General features: G+C 39.7%; 1 protein-coding gene across 1 annotated transcript in view; it reads right to left on the minus strand.

Annotated features, from left to right (window-relative positions):
* The window catches only part of LOC145996320 (PDF receptor-like), a 164,386-nt gene that overhangs the window by 124,076 nt on the left and 16,404 nt on the right, over positions 1-23,906 (minus strand). Inside the window, exons 2-3 of the mRNA XM_083132752.1 lie at positions 17,416-17,576; positions 11,676-11,779 (exon numbers count right to left, since the gene is read on the minus strand). Coding sequence (XP_082988878.1) covers positions 11,676-11,779; positions 17,416-17,576 — 265 coding nt within the window. The remainder of the gene's footprint in view (positions 1-11,675; positions 11,780-17,415; positions 17,577-23,906) is intronic.

Consider the following 23,906-nt stretch of genomic DNA (forward strand, 5'->3'; position numbering starts at 1 on the left):
GAGAGACATGAAACACCTTCTATATTCTCTCTCTTTTTTGCATGTTTTGTGAGTATATTTTCTTCCACAATACATAAGAGCTGGTTGGTTTTTCAGGAAGTTACCTTCCTTCCACAATCTCTTATATCTGTTTGGCTCGTTTCAAGAATCAACTCACAAAAGCAATGCCATACTTATAAATCAAAGCCAACTCATGCAAGCTAAGAAACAAAGTTACTTACTTTCGGAAAATCCTGCGGAAATGCTCTTCACGGCCGTTCAAAATGAAAGAGAACTTTCTACACTAGCGCTTTAAGTTTTATACGGTTTTCTAATGAGGTTAAAACTGAAATGACAGCCAACGCAACGTGGACCAATAGAAATCCGAGACAATCTTCTCTAGAACATTCTTCTTCCCCTACATTTCAGCCACATCATTTTGCGAGTTCGAAAATTCACAAGTTAATGCATCGCATCGCATCACTGCTACCTATGCTGCTAACTGACGTCACTATTTCTCAACAGTTGCCAGACCTGATGTTAACAACCTGCTGTAACCTAAGCATCATGTGTATTGAAATATAAACAAAACAAATTGTATACGTCAGTAGGGAATTCCATTGTTCGGCTATTGAAAAACAAACAAACAAGAAAATATAACTTCCGTCGTCCCAAGGCCTACGTATTGTTGAATTTGTGCCATTGTGTCAACGTTGATAGCACACGCAGAGAGAGAGGGAACAAAATTGTCGTTTTTCTAGATATCCACAGGCAAAAGCGTAATATTTTGTTTGTTTGCTTGCGTCACAATACAGGCGCGCGCGCGCGTGTGTGTGTGCGGCACATCGTTCCCGAAAGAGGTTTGCAAAGGTCACGATATACAAACATTTGGTCCCGGAGTTGGAAAATTACGATAAGGTGCATTCATCCTTCAAAGATGAGAGAGTGCATTATTTACTCATCATGCTGTGTCAGCGCAACGAATGAATGCGCGGAACGTGGAGAGAAAGTTTTTTTTTTTTTTGAGATTTTGGTGAACCTCAATTAATAAAAATGAGTTTTTTGAGGTTCCAGAACCCCAAATGAGTAGAGTGAATTTTTGATGTTTTGGTGCTGCTTTCTACGCTGTGAAACATCGTTAGCGCAATAAATGAGGCACGGAACGTGGAGAGAAAGTGAGTTTTTTGAGGTTTTTTGAACCCCACTTGATGTCCGTGAACCGGCCCACCTGCACTACTGTGGTTGAAAATTTCCCCTCGAACCCGCGACCGCGCATGATGTACATGGACACGGATTCGCTTTTCATCCTCATGGATAAAAGCGATCAGGCTAGCTTGATCGATCACCTGCACGAGAGGTTGGTTCCCGAACTGCGGGTGAAGGTCGAATTCGTACTGAAAAACTTTTTCGCGCTCACCAAGAAAAAATACGTCGTGCAGCTTGCCGACAGCGACGAGGTGCAATTCAAAGGGCTGAGGACCGCCATAGACGTGCGAGAAAGAAATTTTCTGATCACGATCCTGAAGAAAGCGTGGAGTGAATACTTCGACACGGGATATCGTACGACGGACTCGGTCGATCAGATCGTCACGAGCATCGTGTGGCCCACGGCGAAGGCCTACCTGGAGTTCGTGGAAAGGCACGCGACTCAATTCAACAACATACAGTTCGACATGCCAGATTTCGTCGTAGTGCTTTTTCAGACCGGGAGGGACAACAATCAGGAAAAAGATTCCAGCAAGTTCGACGATTGCAAGATCAAGAATGTTTATCTCAAGAATGGTAGGAACGAAGTGTTCCCGCGCGAGAATTACAACCTCGACATGACCAAAGATGATTACCTCAAACTTTACGAAGCGTTCTCTGCTTACAAATGCGTGACCGAGGGAAGCGTGGACATGTACTACACGCCAAGCGAATTCAAAACACGCAGGCCGAAGTTCGTCATCAACACGACGAAGCGGAAGCAGGTCGTGGTCAACGATCGAACCAACATCAAGGTCGTCTGCGAGTTCCACGATGCCTTGCCTGCCGATACTCTATGCAGCGTCATCCTGGTCGCAGAGAAGTCCTTCATCCACGACGTGAAGAACGAGAGGGTCACGGAGCAGTTTTAAAAAAAAAATCCTAAAAAAATGCCACATACTAAAAAAAAATCAATACATTTTTTAGGTTATATAAAATATAATGTAAGTTAGTTCGGTGTGCAAATAAAAAAAATGATAGGTTAAGTTATATCACTGAAGATCGTAAAAAATCGTAAGATAGGTTAAGTTATATCACTGAAGATCGTAAAAAAAATCGTAAGATAGGTTAAGTTATATCACGTAAGATCGTGATCGAGTGAGGTGTTGGCAACACTGCGAGAAAATGGGGCTTATGCCTTACAAGAGAAAACCATTAAGTCCAGCCCCACCGAGCCCCACTCCGAGCTCCACTTTCGGTTGCAGAACTCTCTATTTGGGTCTACTCTAAAGTAGGTCAAGGCATGTAGAGGCTCTCGTGTAGTTTAGCACGAAAAAAATGAATAGGTTAAGTTATATCACGTAAGATCGTGATATACCTACAAGTGTGAGGTGGGAAAAAAGGGAAATTTTACTAAAACATCGCTAAACGCTAAAACATCGACAAAAAATTGTCAAAATATGTCAAAAACTGATATTCAATTGATAAAAAAAAGGCTACAAATGCATACCTACCAAGTGTGAGTGGGAAAAAAGGGAAATTTTACTAAAACATCGCTCAACGCTAAAACATCGACAAAAAATTGTCAAAATATGTCAAAAACAGATATTCAATTGATTAAAAAAAGAGGCTACAAATGCATACCTACAAAGTGTGGCGTAGAAACAATCAATATACACTACTACTACAGGGGTTGGAAGGTGTATTATTTCCTATGAATATGAACTATCCAACTTCGTTCTCTAGCAAATTTCGGGCCTTCCCGATTGCGCAGTGGTAGGTAGCGTCGTCGCCTTGTAATCCAGGGGTCCCGGGAGGCACATGGCGGTTCGGATCCCACTTTAAACTGTAGGTCCAGTCCCGATTAGCCTTACTGTGCATAACGTGGATTTAAAACAACAAATCAATCAATCAATCTAGCGAATTTCTTGATATTAACACTCCCGCATACTTTATCCGTTAATTCTGTTACCTCTATGTGTTTTCAGAATGTCCATATATTGGTAATCAGTAGCTGAAATTGGGGGTGACAGAAGTTGGAAGGGAGGGACAAGGACCGTTTACTTTTTCTTTGTAGTCGTGGCTTAGCATTAAGAGGCCATTGTGTGGGGGGCAACTCCTCCCTCCAAGCCCCCTAATTACCGCAACTGTTGTAAATTAAATACATTATGTGTAGTTGTTCAGTGAACAATGTATGTAATTAGTGATAATTATATTCTTTCTCTTTTTCTGTATATGCATCAAGTGTAAAATGATTTTATATTATGTGTAAGTTAGATATATGTGAAGTGTGTGGTAGTAAAAAACTGAGGAATCTCTCGCAGACTTTGAGAACGGGAACTTACACCCGGAAGTGAAATTCTGGAACGTCCCGAGAGCTGAATCACGTTGTCTTCTTTGGCGTTGGCAACAGTCGTCGCAAGAAAGTCTTCGTGTAAAGAATAATATTGCGATACTCGCGTGCGGTTACAAGTGCGCTGTAGATGCCCATCCTACAACCGAATTGACAGTCCTTCGTGTATCGTGCAGTTCTTCGTGTACTTGTATTATAGTAATTAAATATTAGGGCAAATCAAAAAGTAAGTTAAACCCGCCTGTATAAAACAAACAAAACACATTAGAAAGAAAATAATTATTGTACAAAAATGTATGAACATTTAACTTTCTTTCAACATAGTCACCAAGGTATTCCAAGCACTTTTTGAATCGTGTGACCAGCTTTTCGATTTCTTGTGTGTAAAAATTCAATTTCAATTGAATTGACTTTTGTGCTCATCGGTTAACAATCGCGGCACTCAGTGAGAGCACACTTTACTATACACCCGACTGGCCATGAACACTAGCGTATGATATGTTCAGTTCACTTGCAATCTCTCTTAATTTTCACGTTGCGGTTGGCAACGATGATTGCATTCACACGCTCCGTTTTGTCGATAGTGTTCACAGTTGCAGGCTGCCCAACACACTGTTCGTCGTTCAAGTCCGTTCTTTCCTCTTCGAACATATGGCACCATTTCCTGATCATGGGGTGTGACATTGCATTCTCATCATACACCTCGGCAAAGTGGCGATGGATTTCACTCTGAATATGACTTCGTGTCCACAAAAATCTGACGACTGACCGCAACTCAATGTTGGACGCCACCTCAGTACGACACGCCATACTGACACGGTGCCAACTCTCATACTAAAGCAGCTGCAGCATGGCTGCTTCGGGTATGGAGAGAATACATTCCGGACAGTGCTGCCACCAAGCGTGATTATTTTCTCTCTTTTAGTACAGGAACACGGCTCGGCTGCAACTTATTTTTGATTCGCTCACGTATATGTATATATCGTCTTTGTGCGTCTGTTTCTTAACCAGACACCGTGCAGGTACCGGCGAATTTAGGATAATTCGGGCCAGGGTGGAGTTCAGCCAGTTAGCCAATGTAGTACGAGGCTTTCTGGAAACTGACACTTAACAGTAGTTGTTTTGAACCATGTTTCTGTATAAAATAGGCTCTGAACCACAGAGAGGGGGAATATAGGAAAGGAGATAGCAAGGAATACTAATACAGTGATTTTTGATTGATCAGGACTCACACTTTATGCACCCCTGTTCCATACCCATCAATACAATAGGGCAGTGAGATGAAGTGAGGTTTTTCCTTCTCCGATTGAAATTGCATCAATGCTTTTGCACCCTCTTAATCAAAGGGTCTGCGCACGCCTATGTTATATGCGACACAAATCATAGTAGCCTACCAACAAGAACGTATAACAACTTTCAACACAAATACATAGAAGGTAAGTAACCTTACTTCACCCCCAACAAACGCCAGATGAACAGAATGAGAATGAATGAGTTATTTATACAACTTTACGATTATTTGCATGGCTGCGTTGGGGCACAGTTGAACAGTACTTTTAGGGAAGATTTGAACAGCATCTTTGGGGAATCTTGAACAGTAATCAGATCTATTTGTTTCTTTTAAGTCCACTTTATGCACAGATAGGCTAATCGGGACTGGACCTACAGTTTTAAGTGGGATCCGAACCACTAAGTGCCTCCACTGCGTATCGAACCCGGGATCCCTTGATTACAAGCCGACGACATTACCACAACGCCATCGGGAAGGCCCGAACAGCGATTAGAATTACCCATAATACGATCATAAAAATATTAAGTAAGCATATCATGTGATTTCAAATGGCGAAAATAATCATTATGCAATACATCTTTCTCAGGCTAAATATGGTTTGAACTTATACAAAGAAACGAAACATTTGGATACAATAACGCTCGAAAATTTTGCTGGAAATATCCCGAAGCACGGAACAGAAACAAAACTGCTGGGTATGGCTTGATGAGCGGTTTTAGAAAGCTACACCTTGACCTCTCATTGCAAACAGTCGACCACAGTGGCAGAGTGGTTAGCACAGAACAGCACGCGACGACGCTAGACGCCAGGGGTTCGAATCCAGGCGTGGGCATGGGAGTTCTTTGTGAGTGCTCGTGGAAGTTTGTATTTCCAGAGAAATATGTTATTTAAAATATCCAAAAAGCCAACGTACTACAGTCCTTTGTTTCAGGTATAACCCACACTCAAACACTGAAATGCTTCGGTTTCGATTCTAGCATTTCGAAAACTAAGTTCATGTTAGTGCATTACATGATAAACATTTCATTACCACTAAAACAATGTAAAGAAGACGTTGCTTGGCCCTGAATTCAACATATTACCATTGTTTTGGTTAACACATTTAACTTTTCAAAACATCTTAGATTTTTGTGTGAAAAATATGTTTACATGTACAAAAAGACTGTTTTTGTTTATGTTTCAATAGTAATAAATCAATTTTTGAGTATGGAATAGAACAATAAAATTGGTGAATTGTTCAAATATGCTCCAGTCTCCACCTACATTTGTCCCCAAAATAGCTTAACCTAGAGGTTGTACTTTCTTTAAACAGTGCCTTACAGCAAAAGTTTTGGACAAGATATCACTGGATGCAGGCACGTCGCTGGGGGGGGGGGGGCTGGGGTCCAAACCAAGTGTCTCAGGAATAATAATAATAATGTTTAAATTATACTAAATAAAATTAATACTAATTACAATACATAAATTAATTTTTATTATTATTACACGAATAGGTGAAAAGACTATATAAGAATAGATATACAGGGTGGCCCAAAAGTGTGGAAACACCTGAATAAAAATTGAATGGCATTATATTTCCAAAAACTAACATTGCAGGTAGGTAAAAAGACTGTATAACAATAGAGATATAACAGCGCATATTCATTACGTAGCTTACCTGTAGTTAAGATCGGAATAATTTACATAAAAACAAGTGCCTTGGCAATGAAATTAATGTCAAATAGTTGAATAATTGAATATTTATCGAATAACAAAAATGATGTTACATGTAGTTGAAGAGAAGTAAGTTTCTGAATAATATTTTATGCATATTGGGTATAGTGTACATAATCATCGTTGTAATGTCATTCAAAGCAGTATGATCCCAATATAATCCTTGTCTTCCAATAAGTTCAGAGAAAATTATACAACAAATGCTAAACGAGTATGTTTTTCATTATTTAATTTTACTACCTGATAAATCTTTCGGGTGGGGAGTCCGGACTCCTTGAACCCTCCCTAAATACGTCCTTGACTGGAAGGGCTGCATTTTACAACTGTGCTTAGTGGCGCAGTAGCTGTAACGATCACTGGGTTCAAAAGAAGTACCGAATTTACGTGCGAATATGTGCTACCAGTTATTACGTCAAAGAACATTAACTGGCTGTGGTCAGTATTTCCTCCTAAACATTTCAGGATCTTGTTTACCAGTCGGTCTACTTCCAAATGCGCAGCCAAGACTCCCTTAAAGAGTAGACTATCAAACTAGGTACACTGATGACCCACACGAAAAGAAGATCACTGTCAAGGTCAAAGTCACATTCACTGACGTCTTCTACAACGTTGTATTATTCGTTGGCTTTGAACGTGACGTAAATTACGCAATTAGCGAACAGCATATTGAGAAGTTGGCTTTGAAAGCAGACAATTTTAAGCCCCCCGGCGTAGAATTTACCAATTTTTTTAATTGACAGTGTTGGACTGTAACTAGGAAAATCACGTTTCGAAACTTTTGAGGAAGTTGCCACGATGATGTAAACAAGTCTTTCTCTCTCTGTCTCTCTGGAAGAATCAGCGTAATGTGTCGTTCTGGGTCCACTTTAAGCATACGCAGTCTAGAGTTGATGAACTGTATCTTTGCGGGCGAGCCCTGATCAAGCTCAGCTGCGCAGAAGCAAGGGGGTGAGCTACAAGCTGCCTTAGCCAATCCACGTCGTTCCTCTCTTATTCTCGTACATCGAGCTACGACACTAGGAGTCACGGGTTCGAATCCCAGCTTGTGCATGGATGTTTGTGAGTGTCCATTCATCAATTTCATCATATCATCACGCATCCCCATCTTCGGAAATTAGCCAAAAGTGGCACAAAAAGCGAAGTAAAATAAAGCAATTCAATCAGTCAATCAATCAATCAACCTCTCAAACGGCGAGTAGGTGGCAAGTACTGAAATGACTTGACTACAAATATGGAAACAGCATTGTATAACTTAGACAAAACATCTTATAAACAAGGAAGCAATCATATTGTCTCTATACAGTAAGTTATACATCCTTTAGCGCGACAGAAATGAAACGTCTCGGCATAGGCCCACTGAGGCTCAGTTTATTTCTGCTGCAGGACAAATTTCAATATCATTTTTCTTCCTAAAAAAAAAGAAACACGACGATAAGGCTTTCTCATTCTAAGGAGAAACGATGGTAGTTTAAAATATCCCAAAATGAGAAAAATCTATGGGGGAGAAATGTTTTGAGCTGTTCAAAATTGAAATTCGAAAAATTGAACAGTGTGTGCAAGTATTTCTAAGTATAAAATTTTGACCATCTCATAACGCTTGTTTTGTTTAATTTAATTTGCTTTATTTTACGTCCTTCGCTTTTTGTGCCACTTTTGGTTAATTTTGCGAAGATGGGGATGAGTGATGATATGATGAAATTGATGAATGGACAGTCACAAACATCCAAGACCAGGCTGGTATTCGAACCCGGCACTCTTGGCGTCGTAACGCGATGTGCTAACCACTCTGTCACCATCTCATAACGTGCTACAGTCTTCCTTCTTTACAACGAGCTCAAGCACGCTCCTGTATGTTCATCCGTAAGCGAGATATATGTCAATTACTTTTTGAATAACGTTCGTGTAATACGTAATAGTCATATTTCAGCATATTTCTTTCACGGGTGTTGGTTTTGGAGCAAAACAAAGTTGTGTACCAAATATCATTGAAATCGTTGACTATGAGGGTCAACTCCTGCCTGATTTGATATGGAATGATCCATATGCAATAATCTTCAGGCATACATTAAAAGCTGAAATGTGATTGAAAAGTTACAGGCCTGCAAATATGTTTGAAAATACATACATTTACAAAGGTATACTGAAACATGGTTATGTTCAAAGTTTATGCCACACAGAAATAAAAAGTGATAGACACTTTCAGTTTTTTAAAAAATTGAAAGGCTACATTTCTTCAAGACAATAAAAAATCATTTGTAGGAATGACTTGAGATAACACTGTGAAATTATTTTTTCCCGTTATTAATTTTTCCCCCCTAGAATAAGGAAATATTTCCATGAAAAAAATAACACTTATTTCCCTCCACAATAACTTGGCTGAATTATTAACGAGCAACAATTTTTAAAAAGTGTTTTAAAATAGCAATACCTCAAGAAGCCCATTTTCGATTTTTAAAAAATGTACAAAATGATCTTCGATCATTGTGCACAAGAATCAGAATGCAAAAGAGGTTCTATCCTCTGCAGAAACACTGTTCAGAGGTATCAGGCACTCATCTCTGCTTGGATGCCATTTGTAAAGTGCGCGTCAAATCTGCATATGGTGATAGCCAATAGCAGCGCGCTGCAGCGGTGCCATGTCGAAATCTCACACGGAAAAGAGACAGCGTGGTTGAGGAGAGCACGGAACTAGGCAACGCCGCACGTCTGTGATTCGCTGGTGCTGTTCAGCCGTTCAAGGCAATATGCAGGAGTTTTGACGCGCACTCTAGCCACTAGTTGGGCCATGTGGGTTTCTTATCCTGTCACATCACAGTGCTTAAGAAATATAACGGTTATTAGTGCCTTCCACCATCGCTTTCATGTTACAGATGAATATAAGCTAAATAAATTTAATTACAATACCATTAACAAACGTGTTTGGAATTAAGTACAATGCTTCTTTTGAAGAATGAAAATAGTTGCTCTTTAACTTAACGTTTTCACTAACCAGAATATTGTTTTGGCAGATTTTGTCCAATATATTCTTCAAACTTTCTTGCTTCCGTTCATTTGTTTTATAGCTTTTAAATTACATTGCATTACATGTTCCAAGTTCGAAAATTTATTTTAAGTGAACTTTGTTGCTGGATAGGTTAATCGAACTGGACCTACAGTTTAAAATCGGACCCAGTGGACTGATAAGTGAACCTAAAAACAAGTGAAATATTAAAACTCTACATCACCGTCCCAGTTGCAATTTGAAACCTGGATGCTTTTCCGCTTGATTACCAATGCACCATACCACACTAATGGCAGAAAATGGTTGCCTGGAGAAAGCATGCATCTCGTCTAATGGTACTGAAATAAAGTTAAGATAAAACTCTTTATGTAACATGGCACTTCATTTCCATTTCTCTTATGCTGGGGAAAGTCACATTTTTCTACCAATTTTCTCCATGATAACTGAGAAGTAGAAGGTATCTTACATGGCAGCGATCCATCAGTTTCAGAACTGAGAATGGCATTGTGGTGAACCTTATATGTTGCCATATGTATGTGTGTGTGTTTCAATTGAATTGATGTTTATAAATCCACTTTATGCCCAAATAGGCAAATCGGGACTGGACTACAGTTTAAAGTGGGATCCTAACCTCTGTACCTCCACCAGGTATATGTGTGTGTGTGTGTACGTTGTGTGGGTGTGGATATGTAACACACACGTAAATTCTCTCATGCTTATGGCAGAAAATGAATCATTGGAGAAAGCATTTAAACGCTTCGGGAAAGCACACGCTCTCTTCATCAGACAGTTATTTGTAGTTCCATCAATCTGCATTGCAACAATAGGATACATTTATAAACAACAATAAAGAAATAAACAATGAACCAAACTACACATAAATGTCCGCTAAAGAAGCGTGTATTATCTCGAAACGTTACAACAAAAAAAAAAACGTATTTATGTGCTTGTAACAGCCGTAGACTAGAATAAGAACATACAGCAATGTTGGGTCTTGGACAGCAAGGAAAGAGAGACATTTCAGAAATATTTCCTGACAGCGCTGTCTTAGGAAGGGTAGGGTAGTTAACATTCTCCTGTAATCTCTTAATTGTATTTTCCTCATTACCAAGGGCGCCTGCAGGGAGGGGCAAGTGGAGCAGTTGCCCTCCTGAACATTTTTGGAAAGAGTTAATGCAATTCAAATGGTGAAATTGTAGAAATATTTTAGAACAAAAAATATTGTTTTTTTAGACTTACAGGCCGCAAGTTACAGCAACAATTATTATTATTATTGAAGTAGGGTGAGATTTAAGCTTTCAGTCTGATATCTAAATATAATAAAAGCTTTTTTTCCTACATGAATTAATATGTTAAGTATACAATTATGCAAATATGTATAGATATACAGAATATGAAAATTATAAATGTATGTAATTTTTAAAAAAATATATATAAGTAGTAGTAGTAGTAGTAGTAGTAGTAATAGCAATAATGATAACTGTAATAATAATAATTATAATAATAAAGTTTATATGACTCTGCCCCCCCTGAGAATAAATCCTGCTGGCGGCCTTGTTTATTACATTCTTTGTGTTAGCTAATCATTTTTAAAGCTTCTTTCATTATTTAAGCTAAATAACACTATCCATCAAAGACAACTTGATGTTATTATTTCAAGGAAAAAACATCGTTATGGAGGGAGACTTTTAAAACTTTCATTCTGACGGTCATTATTGTCTTAATCAACCCCCCAGTGTGCATTAAAATAACAAGTAATTAGTTTGTTTATTTACCGTATAAATAATAGTATAAATATGTTAGAAGTATATCACAAAATAAGTTATTAGAGCCCGCCTATTTTCACGACATCTGAAGGTGACTGCGCGAACCCAGCCAGCGAGCCTTCTAACAGCCTAGAGCGTGAGCAAGAAGATTCGCGATTGTGTTCTGCGTTGCGATGACGTCATCGGCTCGCTTGTTTATTGGTGGCTTCGGGAGTTATCATTCGCTCCCAAGCTGCAAATTCAGAACACCGACAAATGTTACGGTAATAATTTCTTTCTACATTGTTGTCCAAATTGGCTTCAATCCTTCTTATTTTTAACTTGGTACACCCAAATTAAAACTTCTAACTACACTTATGATTGTAGAATCTAAGCCTTTACACTTACCTGAAGTAGTAGAACAAGGATACAACCAGAAGAAGGAAGAACAGAGAAAAGAAGAGCCCGATTAGCTCCATTGTCCTTGATCCTTGTGCAATAAGGAACTTGTGCTGCAATGAATATAAATAATTAGATTAGTAACAATACGATATAATATTTTTTATTTTAAACACGAAAATCTGATAATAATGTTCAAAGCGTTTGAAAGTATACAGAATGGCTCTATATGTTCTTAATCTGTATTGCTCTACGGCCGTTGTATGTCAATATGCAGATGATACAACGCACTTTTCGCTCAGGTCAGATACAATAGCAGTTATCGCTCTCTGCTAGCCAGCACTACACCGCAGTATGTGACTGTAACCTGCCGTGTAAGCAACTGGAAGGAAGATTGATTACGGTCCGAGCTTTTAGTGCTGAGTTAACATTTCGGCCATGTCTTCATTATGGGGGCGTCATAATCAACTGAAGATGAGTGCAATTGAGTGCTTTAAGACCTGTTGATGGTGAAAATCATTTCACAAAGGGACATTTATGAAACACTAGCTGATTACGCGGCGTTGACCGGGTATTTATTTATCCCAATCTTGTTTTAGACAGGAAAATAATGAATTCTAACTATAGTGTAAAATGTAACTAATTTTAAATGTGATCGTGAATGTCACCAATTAGTTTAGCGACTCCGGAAAGTATGGATTCGACACTAATCTAGGTCATTCGTGGCATTTTATTTTTCACCCCCTCTCACCTCCCATACCGATAGGTGATGAACTTGGAGTTAAACCGCATTGGGAGTGTCACGAAAACTATGGATTCCATTCGCAACACAGCCTGAATGTTAGACAACCCGAGAAACACTATCGTTGGCGGTCACAGTTTCACTACCGTAGTCGGCATGCAGTGTTTCCACCCCCACTCCACCCAAAAATACCTACGTAGCCCCACAAACCATTGACGCATAGCCCCAAGAACCATTTCCGGTAAGGTTAAGTTAGGTTAGGTCACGATTAGGTTAGAATAGTCAAAAATTGGTTTAGAAAAATAATGCGTAGCCCCACACAGCATTCTCGCATAGCCCCACAAACCATTGACACATAGTCCCACGAACCATTGACACATAGCACCACAAACCATTTACGGAAACGTACCTTCTTCAGTTACAAAAACACGTGTTTGGAAACACTGACCGGGATTACGTAATCACACACAGGCAACATCCGGCTGGAAGGAAATTGATGCAACAGCTTTCGTGCATCGGTCACACATTTATATCGAAAAATATATGATTTACCGGCAAAATTCAATGAACGATGAGAGAAAAGACTTCCCCCAACTTCCACAAGTCTAAAGAAACTGCATTCGGTAAGTAATTTCTCCTGTAAATTTGAATAAATCCGTTTTCCGGATACGGAAAGTTTACCGTTACTTGTAAATAATTGTTAATATTATGTCCGTTTTGAATTTCAAAGTAAAGAACTACAACACTCTCAGTTGCAAGCTCAAAATCAAGAAAATTTGTCTTCCAACAAAGGAAAATTGTTGAACTTTTGCGTCTCTTCTGTTGTCCCCACTCCCAGTGTGAGGTTTTGATTTCAAATCATATGCGACGTCTTCCGTTCGTGGTGAGCAGCAAGTCTTTAACAATAGGTAAGAACATGCGATACGCCGCGGCTTTCTTTGAATTGAGATTCATGACAGAATTCAGAAATAAACAGTTATTTTTAACCGCTATGGTAGTGGAGAAGTGAAGTTCTGTCGAACAGCGATCTGAACCGTTCCGAAATGTAAATGTGTTTTTAGTGACGATTTTCAAAAACGGTTCCCTGTAAGAAACAACTCCAAGGCAGAATGTCAATTTATGTTATTCTTTAGTAAGAGACTACGTTTCACAACCGTATACTATTACGGGCATAGGGAATAACTATTACAGTATTCAGGCATTTGCCGATAAAGGGGCCTATTATTAGTTATACGGAAACGGTGTAAAATTATTTTAGAGGAGTGTGTGATCTACAAGCTCACCAAAACACCAGCAAGCACAAAACGTGTGTTCGAAGTGCTGCATCTTCGACGAAATTTGCAATGTAATAATGTCCTCTTTTTTTAAAGTTTGTCATCTCGTGACCTTAACGTTGTTGCCGTTTATTACTTTTGAAATTATTTGAAATACAGTCTAAATAATGTACAGATAAACTATACAAAAGTATTCTGGACACTGACAAACACAGCAACCTGTTGCCGCAGACACACACTCTGTGTGATGGACGCATCAACTCACACGCACTTCCAAAGGACACTAGACCGGAAAGGAAGACATTCTGCTACCCATAAAATCCGCAAATGGACAGGTTCTTCCATTTACCCCTGCTCCCCGTCTTCCCTCGTTTGGGGATCTTCTCGTGAGCTGACTGCTGTACACTGTCCCGCGAATCTGTAGATCAAGGACACGCATAACGGTATAGAAGGGGAGAAAGCGAGTGAACTGCGCGAAGCAGTACATGCTGCTGCAGAGGCTGGTATACTCTGTCCAGCGAAACTCTGGATGAAGGACACGCATAACGTTAGAGAAGGGGAGAAAGCGAGTCAGCTTAGCGAAGCAGTACATGCTGCTGCAAAGGCTGGTATACTCTGTCCCGGGTATCTCTGGATGAAGGACACGAATAACGGTAGAGAAGGTGAGAAAGCGATTGAACTGAGCGAAGTCGTACATGCTGCTGGTATACTCTGTCCCTGAAATCTCTGGATCAAGGCCACGCATAATGGTAGAGAAGGGGAGAAAGCAAGTGAGCTGAGCGAAGCAGTACATGCTGCTGCAAAGGCTGGTATACTCTGTCCCGGAAATCTCTGGATCAAGGCCACCCATAACGGTAGAGAAGGGGAGCAAGCGAGTGAGCTGAGCGAAGCAGTCATGTTGCTGCAAATGCTGGTATACTCTGTCTCGGGAATCTTTGGAGCGAGCGAACGCTCTGCGCAAGTAATGACTCAATAGGGATTGACCAAGTAACACGTGCGAGGGAACGGGATTGTGTGGAGGGGAAAGGGACTGCAGCTACCAGCTGTTTGTATCAGCGTGTACTGCTTCGCTCCGCTCATCTACTTCCTACCCTTCTGCGCGGCCTTGCTCCAGACATTCCGTGGATGGAGTATAGTGACGGGTGTGTTGGTGCACGAGCGAGGAAAAGGATGTATGCAGTGACACATACGCAGGTATTTAGACATGAACTTACAAATCCACAAATTACGAAAGACAAATCTAGGCGCTGCTTCTTTGCATGTCCTGGGGGCAGTTAAACCAGGCAAGATGACTTTGTTGAAATTCTGCATAGTCCCGAAGCTTCTCTGGAGCAGATCTTCAAAACAGGATCCTTGGAGGAAATTTGTTTTCCTCTACTGTTTACAAACTAATTCCACCAACCCATCCAAATCCCTCGTCTCGCTTTTCAATTATTACGACCTGTTTGCGATTGTCGAATCGAAAGTAAGGTTTGAGAAATGTTCGTTCCATTAAGAGCTAAGTTAACATTGTGTCTTTGTCAAGGAAAAAGACTTGTAAAGTTCGTATCAAGTCCTCTTTAGTGCCAGATAACTTAATCGGGACTGAACCTACAGTTTTAAATTGGGTTTTGAATTATTGACTTGACTCATTTTTCTGCTTTCCTGCCACTATGAGGAATGGTAAAAAGACGACATGGATGAAGGGTAAGGCAAGGGAAAATTCCCGTGTACATAGCACCGTGGCATAAAGGCACATTCTGGGGAATGTGGGTTTAGGACCCCCATTTTCGATCGCGGCCATTTTGGAGGTGATGTGATCAGCACCATGCTCCAGCCGCCAGGGTTGCCCCCGGGTACCCATTGATTAGAGGCTGGCTGAGCTCCAGAGCCGGAAAAATTCTGACCTTAAATGGATGAAGGGACAATCACAAATACACACCGGTGGAGCGGTTCGGATCCCACTTTAAACTGTAGGTCCAGTCCTGATTAGCCTTACTGTGCATAAAGTGGACTTAAAACACAAACTTAATCAATCAACAAATACACATGGACAGATTGATTGATTGTATTGGTGTTTTAAGTTCACTTTGTGCACAGTAAGGCTAATCAGGACTGGACCTACAGTTTAAAGTGAGATCGTTCGAACCACTATGTGACTCCACCGGTACACATGGACAGAACTTCAGAAGCCCTATTAAGGATTATACTTGCTGTCAGTTGAGACGCTAGAGCCTCGTTAGTCAGCAACAATGCAGCCCAAAGTTTACCACGTGGAAGTGGGGTTGACCTGGGCGTCTTCAGAAAGGACAACCCCTTAACCTTTAAAGAGCCGAGCTGGTTTTCGAAAGTAACCCCTCTCTCGCCGCAACCTTTGCGCGCGATTTTTAAATTTTTACACTTATTTCAGAAAAACGTTATATCTCTGAGACTATTTCAGCAATCTACTTCGGATAACTTTTGTTTGAAAGCAAAAACATCGGAGCACGCGACCGTGTACAATTCAGAAAGCCCAAGTGAAAAAAAAACGGGGTTGGGAGGGGCCAAGTCCCCAAATTTCAATGAAAACAAATCTGGCGTTCGCCCCCTCTTCTCCCGTTATTTTGGAAAAAGGGCGCAAACTTTTGCATTGTTTTCAAAGAATATACCTTTTTGCAACAAAGGGAAACGTTTCTCAAGTCTCTAGTCCTCATACAGGCTGAAATATGACGCAATATGTACAATCCTGCATTTTGGCTAAAAATAGCTAATTTGCATATTAGAGAAAGGGGGAGGGGTGGGTTTTCTTCCACATGACATTTCAAACTCTTATCGCAACATCTGTCAGCATTTACAACCTCACATACAAGTATGAAGGCCCTAAAAGCACGTGAATGTTGTAATCGGCACCATGAGTCATATATGACCCATTGGCTGTTTTCGCCTATACTTTCTATGGGTCATATATGACCCATTGGCTGTTTAAAGGTTAACCTCGCTTTAAATTTGAGATTCTAACCACTGAATGTGTGTCAACACTGCGAATGGATCCCTGGAAACCTTGATTTCAGCACGAGGACAGCACGTGAGGCAAGAACACACATAGAATATTCTTGCACACCATTCAACAAAGGAATTAACTATTGTCTTCTTGAAGAACACACAATATACACTGGGATAAACGATTGACTTAAATTAAAAATCATTACTACCTCAAAAATAGTATTTGTTATAAATGGAAATGTTTACTAGAAATTGCAGATAGGACAGACAGTGCAAGGTTATTATTTTAAATCCTTTTAAAAAATAAAACTAGCATACTTTAAACATATAATTAATTATACATGTTCTTCAGTATAATTTCTATGGTTATTAGGCGCATATATTGATTTTTTTCTTAATACCCTCTTCGACTACTGAAGCAGTTGTAAATCAGTATTGTCTGTGGAAATGAGAAATCATTAAACTTTTCTTCAGAGTCTTGTTAAAATAAGATTTAATTCAATCTTATTACCATGTTTACGGTTTCATCATCGGTTAAGATTCAAAGTGATCAGTGAAGGACGGGTTCCCATACACTACGAATGCTTTCAAACAAAACTGTTGAACTTGAAACGCACGTAAAATATGGCAAGTTCTCTTTAAAGTGTAACGAATAGGGCCCTGCAGTTAAGATTACAGAAAGATTTATCAATACATTTCCTGCAAGGGTATATAAGAAACAGATTATGTAAGATACGAGTAACTGAAGTGAATATTACAGGATACTACACACCTGTGCCTCCACTTCCGTCGTGCTGTACATCTTCTTGAGGAGTTCCGTGACGTCAGGGGAAAAGCAGGCAGTGTAATTGGTCCAGCCCAAGGACTTCGAGGTGTCGTCTTCAGTCTTTCCCTGCCATCGACCGCCCCTCCCGCAGGTCCTAGAGGCATGTTCTGCAATAGAGGAAATGAAGCATTAGAGAAATACCAACAATAGTTGACCCATTCTATGGGCTGTTCTAGAAGCAATGGGGGAAATGAAATTTTAAAGAAATACCAACAATAGTTGACCCATTCTATGGGCTGTCCTAGAAGCAATGGGAGAAATTACATATTAAAGAAATACCAACAATAGTTGACCCATTCTATGGGCTGTCCTAGAAGCAATGGGGGAAATGAAACATTAAAGAAATACCAACAATAGTTGACCCATTCTATGGGTTGTCCTAGAAGCAATGAGGGAAATGAATCTTAAAAGAAATACCAACAATAGTTGACCCATTCTATGGGCTGTCCTAGAAGCAATGGGGGAAATGAAACATTAAAGAAATACCAACAATAGTTGACCGATTCTATGGGCTGTCCTAGAAGCAATGGGGGAAATGAAACATTAAAGAAATACCAACAATAGTTGACCCATTCTATGGGCTGTCCTAGAAGCAATGGGGGAAATGAAACATTAAAGAAATACCAACAATAGTTGACCCATTCTATGGGCTTTCCTAGAAGCAACGGAGGAGACGAAATATTAAAGAAATACCAACTATAGCTGACCCATGTCAGAAGCGGTCCTAGAGGTGTGCTATGCAATAATTTCCTAACATGATACACGGAGTATCCCGAAGTGACACTGAAATTACTATGTTACGAAAACGTACAAATTGCTCTACTATTTTTCAATGCGTTCTGCACTGATCGAGTTAGAGCACACATGAAATACACCCTCATTTCCTACGCATGCGCACGATACGTTTAAGACTTTCGCATTACATCACTACTTCATTTCGTTCAGAGCAGTACACAAGCTAGAAGTTGGTAGAGCTCGAGGGTACAATTACACTCTTGTTTCTTCAGCCAAAACAAAGCAAAACAGATAATTTTGAAACAGAAGGAAGTGTATAATTAATTTAAGAAAAACTAACCAGTGTGCTGTATTGACGTGCTCTTGTAATAGCTTTAATACAGAAACCGAATCAAATGCTCGTATATTCCTGTGGTTTGTGAGACAGGCATTTTATCGCCAAGCTCAGCAATCCTTCCTGTGGGAATGGAAACCCCTGTTCCTCTCTCCCTCACAGCAAATTACGAACTTAATTCATTCCCACTGTGACCGAGCATGGAGCACTCTGGAGCAAGATTGGAGCCTTGAGAGCTGGAAATCTATGCAAACAATCCCGAAGGAGATCTCGGGAACTTTGTGCTTACGCTGCTCCATCTGTTGAGTTCCGATGAAGTAAAAATAAAGGAAATAACGCCTACGTCGGCTACATCTGATTGGCTGTGAAAGTAATCGTTGTTGTTTCCGTTTCCTTCATTGGTGCTGTGTTGAATGGCACACCCAACGGCAAAAGAAACAGTAGACGAATTGAGCACCACCATTTTCATTCAGTCTGTATTACGCAATGTGATTACAATGAATTGAAATAATGACCTCAATAAGCAGAGAACAATGCCTGCTTCGAACCAACATAGTTTCATTCCTTTAAACACAGGATGTAGAATAAAAAAGTAATGAAAAGAGTGGTGGATAATTTACCTTCCATCATCTTTGCCGTTGACTGTACTAGCCATTTTTTCCCTGTAGGTGGAGGTTAGTACACTGATTTCACACAAGCGTCGCTAGAGTGTGGACAAAAGTGGGTTTAGCCCACCGGGAAATAATTTCATATGAGAAAGCTTCAAAATCATTTATGGTGAATCGAAGAGAGACTCTTCGATTGATTGAAATAAAAATTCCGAGTGCGTCATGCACTTAGGCTATTTGCACCCGTTATATTATACAGGGTCAAACCAGTTATCATAACTAACATCAACATGTGTCTCCGAGGAATAAAATTTCCTTACCAAGGTTAAAAGCTGAGGCGATAATGGAAACTCAGTACATATAAGGACAAGAGCTCTACAGAGTATTATACTGGTTGTAGATTCAGGCGCCATACCTTCGTTAGCCGAGGAGTAGGGTCTACACTTGAGTGCATTCAGCAATGGTCACCTCTTACACCCTAAAGAGAGAGATAGAGAGAGAGAGAGATAGCGAGAACGAAAGAGGGAGAAATGAAGAAACAGATGAAACGAAGAGAGTAAAGAAGCAGATGAGTAGACAAGGAAAAAAGGGAAAGATAAGGAGATGGCAATCGGACTTTCTATATTTTAAGTCACTTTTCTTCCGCTTTTGTTGATCGCAACGCTTGTAAAGAATGATGAGTAGATGACATTGATGAAGGGACACTCACAAAGAATACCCATGGTCAGTCCGGGTCTCGAACCCGAGAACTTCGGTGGAGAGATCGGAGACAAACAGATAGGCTAATACAGAAGTAGATGTATTTACAATAGGATGAGCGCCAGAAAGGAAGAGCTCTTCTCATGCAGATTTGCTATATTTAAAACAAGCTCAACATGCCCATATGAGCTTTTTGCTCAAGTGTGGAACCCTTGCCTAATCCAAGATTTTTGTGAAAATGCCCTCGGGAATTTTTCAGAAAGGAAGAGCTTTTTCGGAAAGGAAGAGCCCCCTCTCAGATTGATTTGTCTACACTTACAAAAGGCACTTCTGTGAGACTTAAAACTAGGCTACCCACACCCATACACACCTATACACACCCACACCCACCCACACCCACCCACACCCACCCACACATATTTACTTCCGGTCCACTTCCGGTCCACTTCCGGTCCACTTCCGGTCCACTTCCGGTTTACTTCCGGTCTACTTCCGGTCCACTTCCGGTCCACTTCCGGTCCACTTCCGGTTTACTTCCGGTTTGCCTACTTCCAGTCCACTTGTGGCCAAGTTGTGGCCTATTTCTGCTTTTGTTATCCAGCATAGAGTTTTGATTTGAACCCCAAGAAATTGTATATAAATACCAAAGCCAAAAATATTAAGTGTATACACACATACACACACACACACAGTACAGTGTTGAACCCAACTGATCCAGCATAGAGATTAGATTTAAAACCCAGGAAATTGTATATAAATACCAAAGCCAAAAATATTAAGTGTATACACACATACACACATACATACACATACAAATCACACAGCTGAACCCAACTGATATTTTTTATTCAGTATAAAGTTTTGAATTGAAACCCAGGAAATTGTATATAATAAACAACAGCAAAAATGCCGAATCAAAAATATTGTAATCAGTGCAATAAAAATATATCCAGCTCTAATTGGGCCAGACATCAAAAGATTTGTAATCCAGACAAATGCAGAACTCCCACAAAAATTTGCCCCAAATGCAATAGAAAATACAGCATGAAATACTTCACATATACACATAAAAATACTTGCTCTGCACAACCATCTACATCTGGTCTGAAAAGAAGGCACGAAGCACCTGTTAATGCTGGACCTGCAAAGCAGCCACGCCATGCACCACCTATCCGTAGCAGTTTTAACGGCCAATTAAGGGATCACAAGTTTGTATCAGAGCCAAGATGTGGCATTGAGAATTTCTTGAACAGTGTAAATCCTAAAGTGCTGGCAATTCTAAATGCACAAAATGGCTCTTATAAACTGTCCCTTAAATTGTTTGTACAATATAAGAAACCAAATGACACAAAATTTACGCAGCCCCACATAACAGAAACTGTACCTGTATATTCAAATGCAAATTCGGACAAAATAATAAGCAGTTTGATGGATCAACTGAATATCAAACACTCTGAATTTGCGGCAAAAGAGTCCGGATGGAGCCTATGCGGCTCTCCGCACAAGTTATATGTCAATATTTCTGAATTCAGCCCATTACAAGGTTCCACTTATGTGCCATTACCTGCCAATATCAAAAACAAAAGAGCCGTGGTCAATATAAAAAATAATGACGCGAAATGCTTTTTGTGGTGTATATTAGCTGCTTTGTATCCAGTTTCAAGGGATCCTCAGAGAATAACTTATTACAAGCAACATGAACATGATTTTGACGATGCAATGGAGGGTTTAGAATATCCAATGTCTGTTCAGAATATTGATAAATTTGAAAAAAGGGCCAGGCATATCAATGGCAAACAATTATCTATTAATGTATTTACTTGTTCCACTGGCAATTGCTTGATAGATCCTCTCAGAATCAGTACACTTGATGATGATTCTGCTGTTCCGATTGATCTGCTCTTAATTGAAGGGGATGATACACACCATTATACTCTGATACATAATCTTGAAGCTTTAGTGAGAAAGCAAATAGACAAATCCAATACAATATTCAAGTTGTGCAGAAGATGTTTAACTGTATTTGGTGGTCAAAAAATGGTGAAGGGAGTTCGGGAAGTGAATGCAGAAATTGCCAAAAACAAGTTAATTGAGCATCTGAAATACTGTGGGAACCATAAACCTGTTCATATGGTGATGCCAATGCCAAGTGAAAATTGCAAATTCAAAAAGAATGATGCCTTGTTGGAACACCCAGCATATATTGTCTGTGATTTTGAATCGAACGTCAATCCTCTTGCATCCTGCAATCCAGATCCCGAAGAATCTTCAATTACACCATACCAGCTACATGAACCTTCCAGCTTTTGTTGTGTGGTTATACGGGATGGTGTTGTTATTAAAGAATATTCATACAAGGGACCAGATGCCATCAAAATATTTGCACATAGAATAGAAAATGTGTGCCGTGACATAGCATATAATATTTTATTAAAATCAAAGCCCATGTTGCCTTTAACAGAGAAACAGATTGAGGATTTCAACAAAGCAGAAAAATGCCCGGTATGTGATTCTGAATTTTCAGATATAAATATCAAGGTTCATCACCATTCTCATACAGATGGTAAATTCTTAATGGCCCTGTGTAATAGCTGTAATATTAAGATCAAGAGACCAAGATTTGTCCCCATATTTTGCCATGGAGCATCCAATTATGATTTCCATCATCTGATCAGATACGAGGGGTTTGAGAAGCAGAATTTAAATATTTTAGCTGAAAATGATGAGAAATATATATCTATTAGCAAGATAATTAAAGTTGATGGTGTTCCTATTCACATAAGATTTCTTGATTCTTACAGATTTTTATCTGCTAGCCTGGATACACTGGCCACTCAATTATCTGATGATCAATTCAAAATCACACGTGCATTGTTTCCAAATCAGGACCTGAAATTAATTAGGCGGAAGGGTGTATATCCATATGACTATGTTACAGATTTTTCTAAATTTGATGAGTGTTCTCTGCCACCACAGGAAGAGTTTTACAGCAAAATCAGAGGATCTGGAATCACTGATGAAGATTATCACCATGCTCAGTTGATGTGGAACAATTTAAAATGCAAGACATTTGGTGATTATCACATGGCATATTTGAAACTTGATGTCACTCTCTTAGCTGATATATTGCAAACATTCAGAAAATCTTCCATGCAAAATTATAAACTGGACCCAGTGTATTTTTTCAGTGCCCCGGGCCTAGCATGGGCCGCAACGTTTTTCAACACCAAAATGCAATTGGATCTGATCCACGATCAAGATATGTATCTGTTTATGGAGAAATGTATAAGAGGAGGGATGGTGCAATGTTCCCAGAGATATGCCAGAGCAAATAACAAATATATTCCTGATTATGATCCAGCACGGCCATCAAATTATATACTGTATGTAGATGCAAACAGCCTCTATGGTCATGCCATGATGGATAAACTGCCATATGCAGGGCTTGAATGGGTTGAAGATTTCAATATTGAGGATCTTAAGAATTATGATGACAGTGACTATGGCCTCTTCTTAGAGGTTGATCTGACAATTCCAGATCATTTGCACAATAAATTTTCTGATCTGCCCCCAATTCCCGAGGTTCAGTGCTCACCTGGCTCTAAACAGAAGAAGCTCATGATGACTCTGGAGCCGAAACAGGGATATGTGACATATTACAAAAACCTCCAGTTCCTGATGAAACATGGTGTCCAAGTGACCAAAGTTAGAAAAGTTTTGAGGTTCAGGCACTCAGAATGGTTGAAACCATACATTGATACAAACACGGAGCTTCGAACATCTGCAAAGAGCCAATTTGATAAGGGCTTGTTTAAATTGATGGTGAATTCTGTGTATGGCAAAACTATTGAAAATGTCAGGAAACATACCGATGTTAAAATAATTACCGACCCCAGCCTGAGCAAAAAATTGGTTGCAAAGCCTAATTTCAATTATAGAAGAATTTATGATGAGCACATGGCACTTTTCAACATGAAGAAAACAAAGATCAAGTTTGATAAGCCTATTTATGTAGGGGCTGCAATATTGGAATCGTCCAAATTACATATGTTAAAGCTCTA

The sequence above is a fragment of the Lepisma saccharinum genome, chromosome 12, assembly GCF_977018435.1.
Source record: "Lepisma saccharinum chromosome 12, izLepSacc3.1, whole genome shotgun sequence".
Lineage (NCBI taxonomy): Eukaryota > Metazoa > Arthropoda > Insecta > Zygentoma > Lepismatidae > Lepisma > Lepisma saccharinum.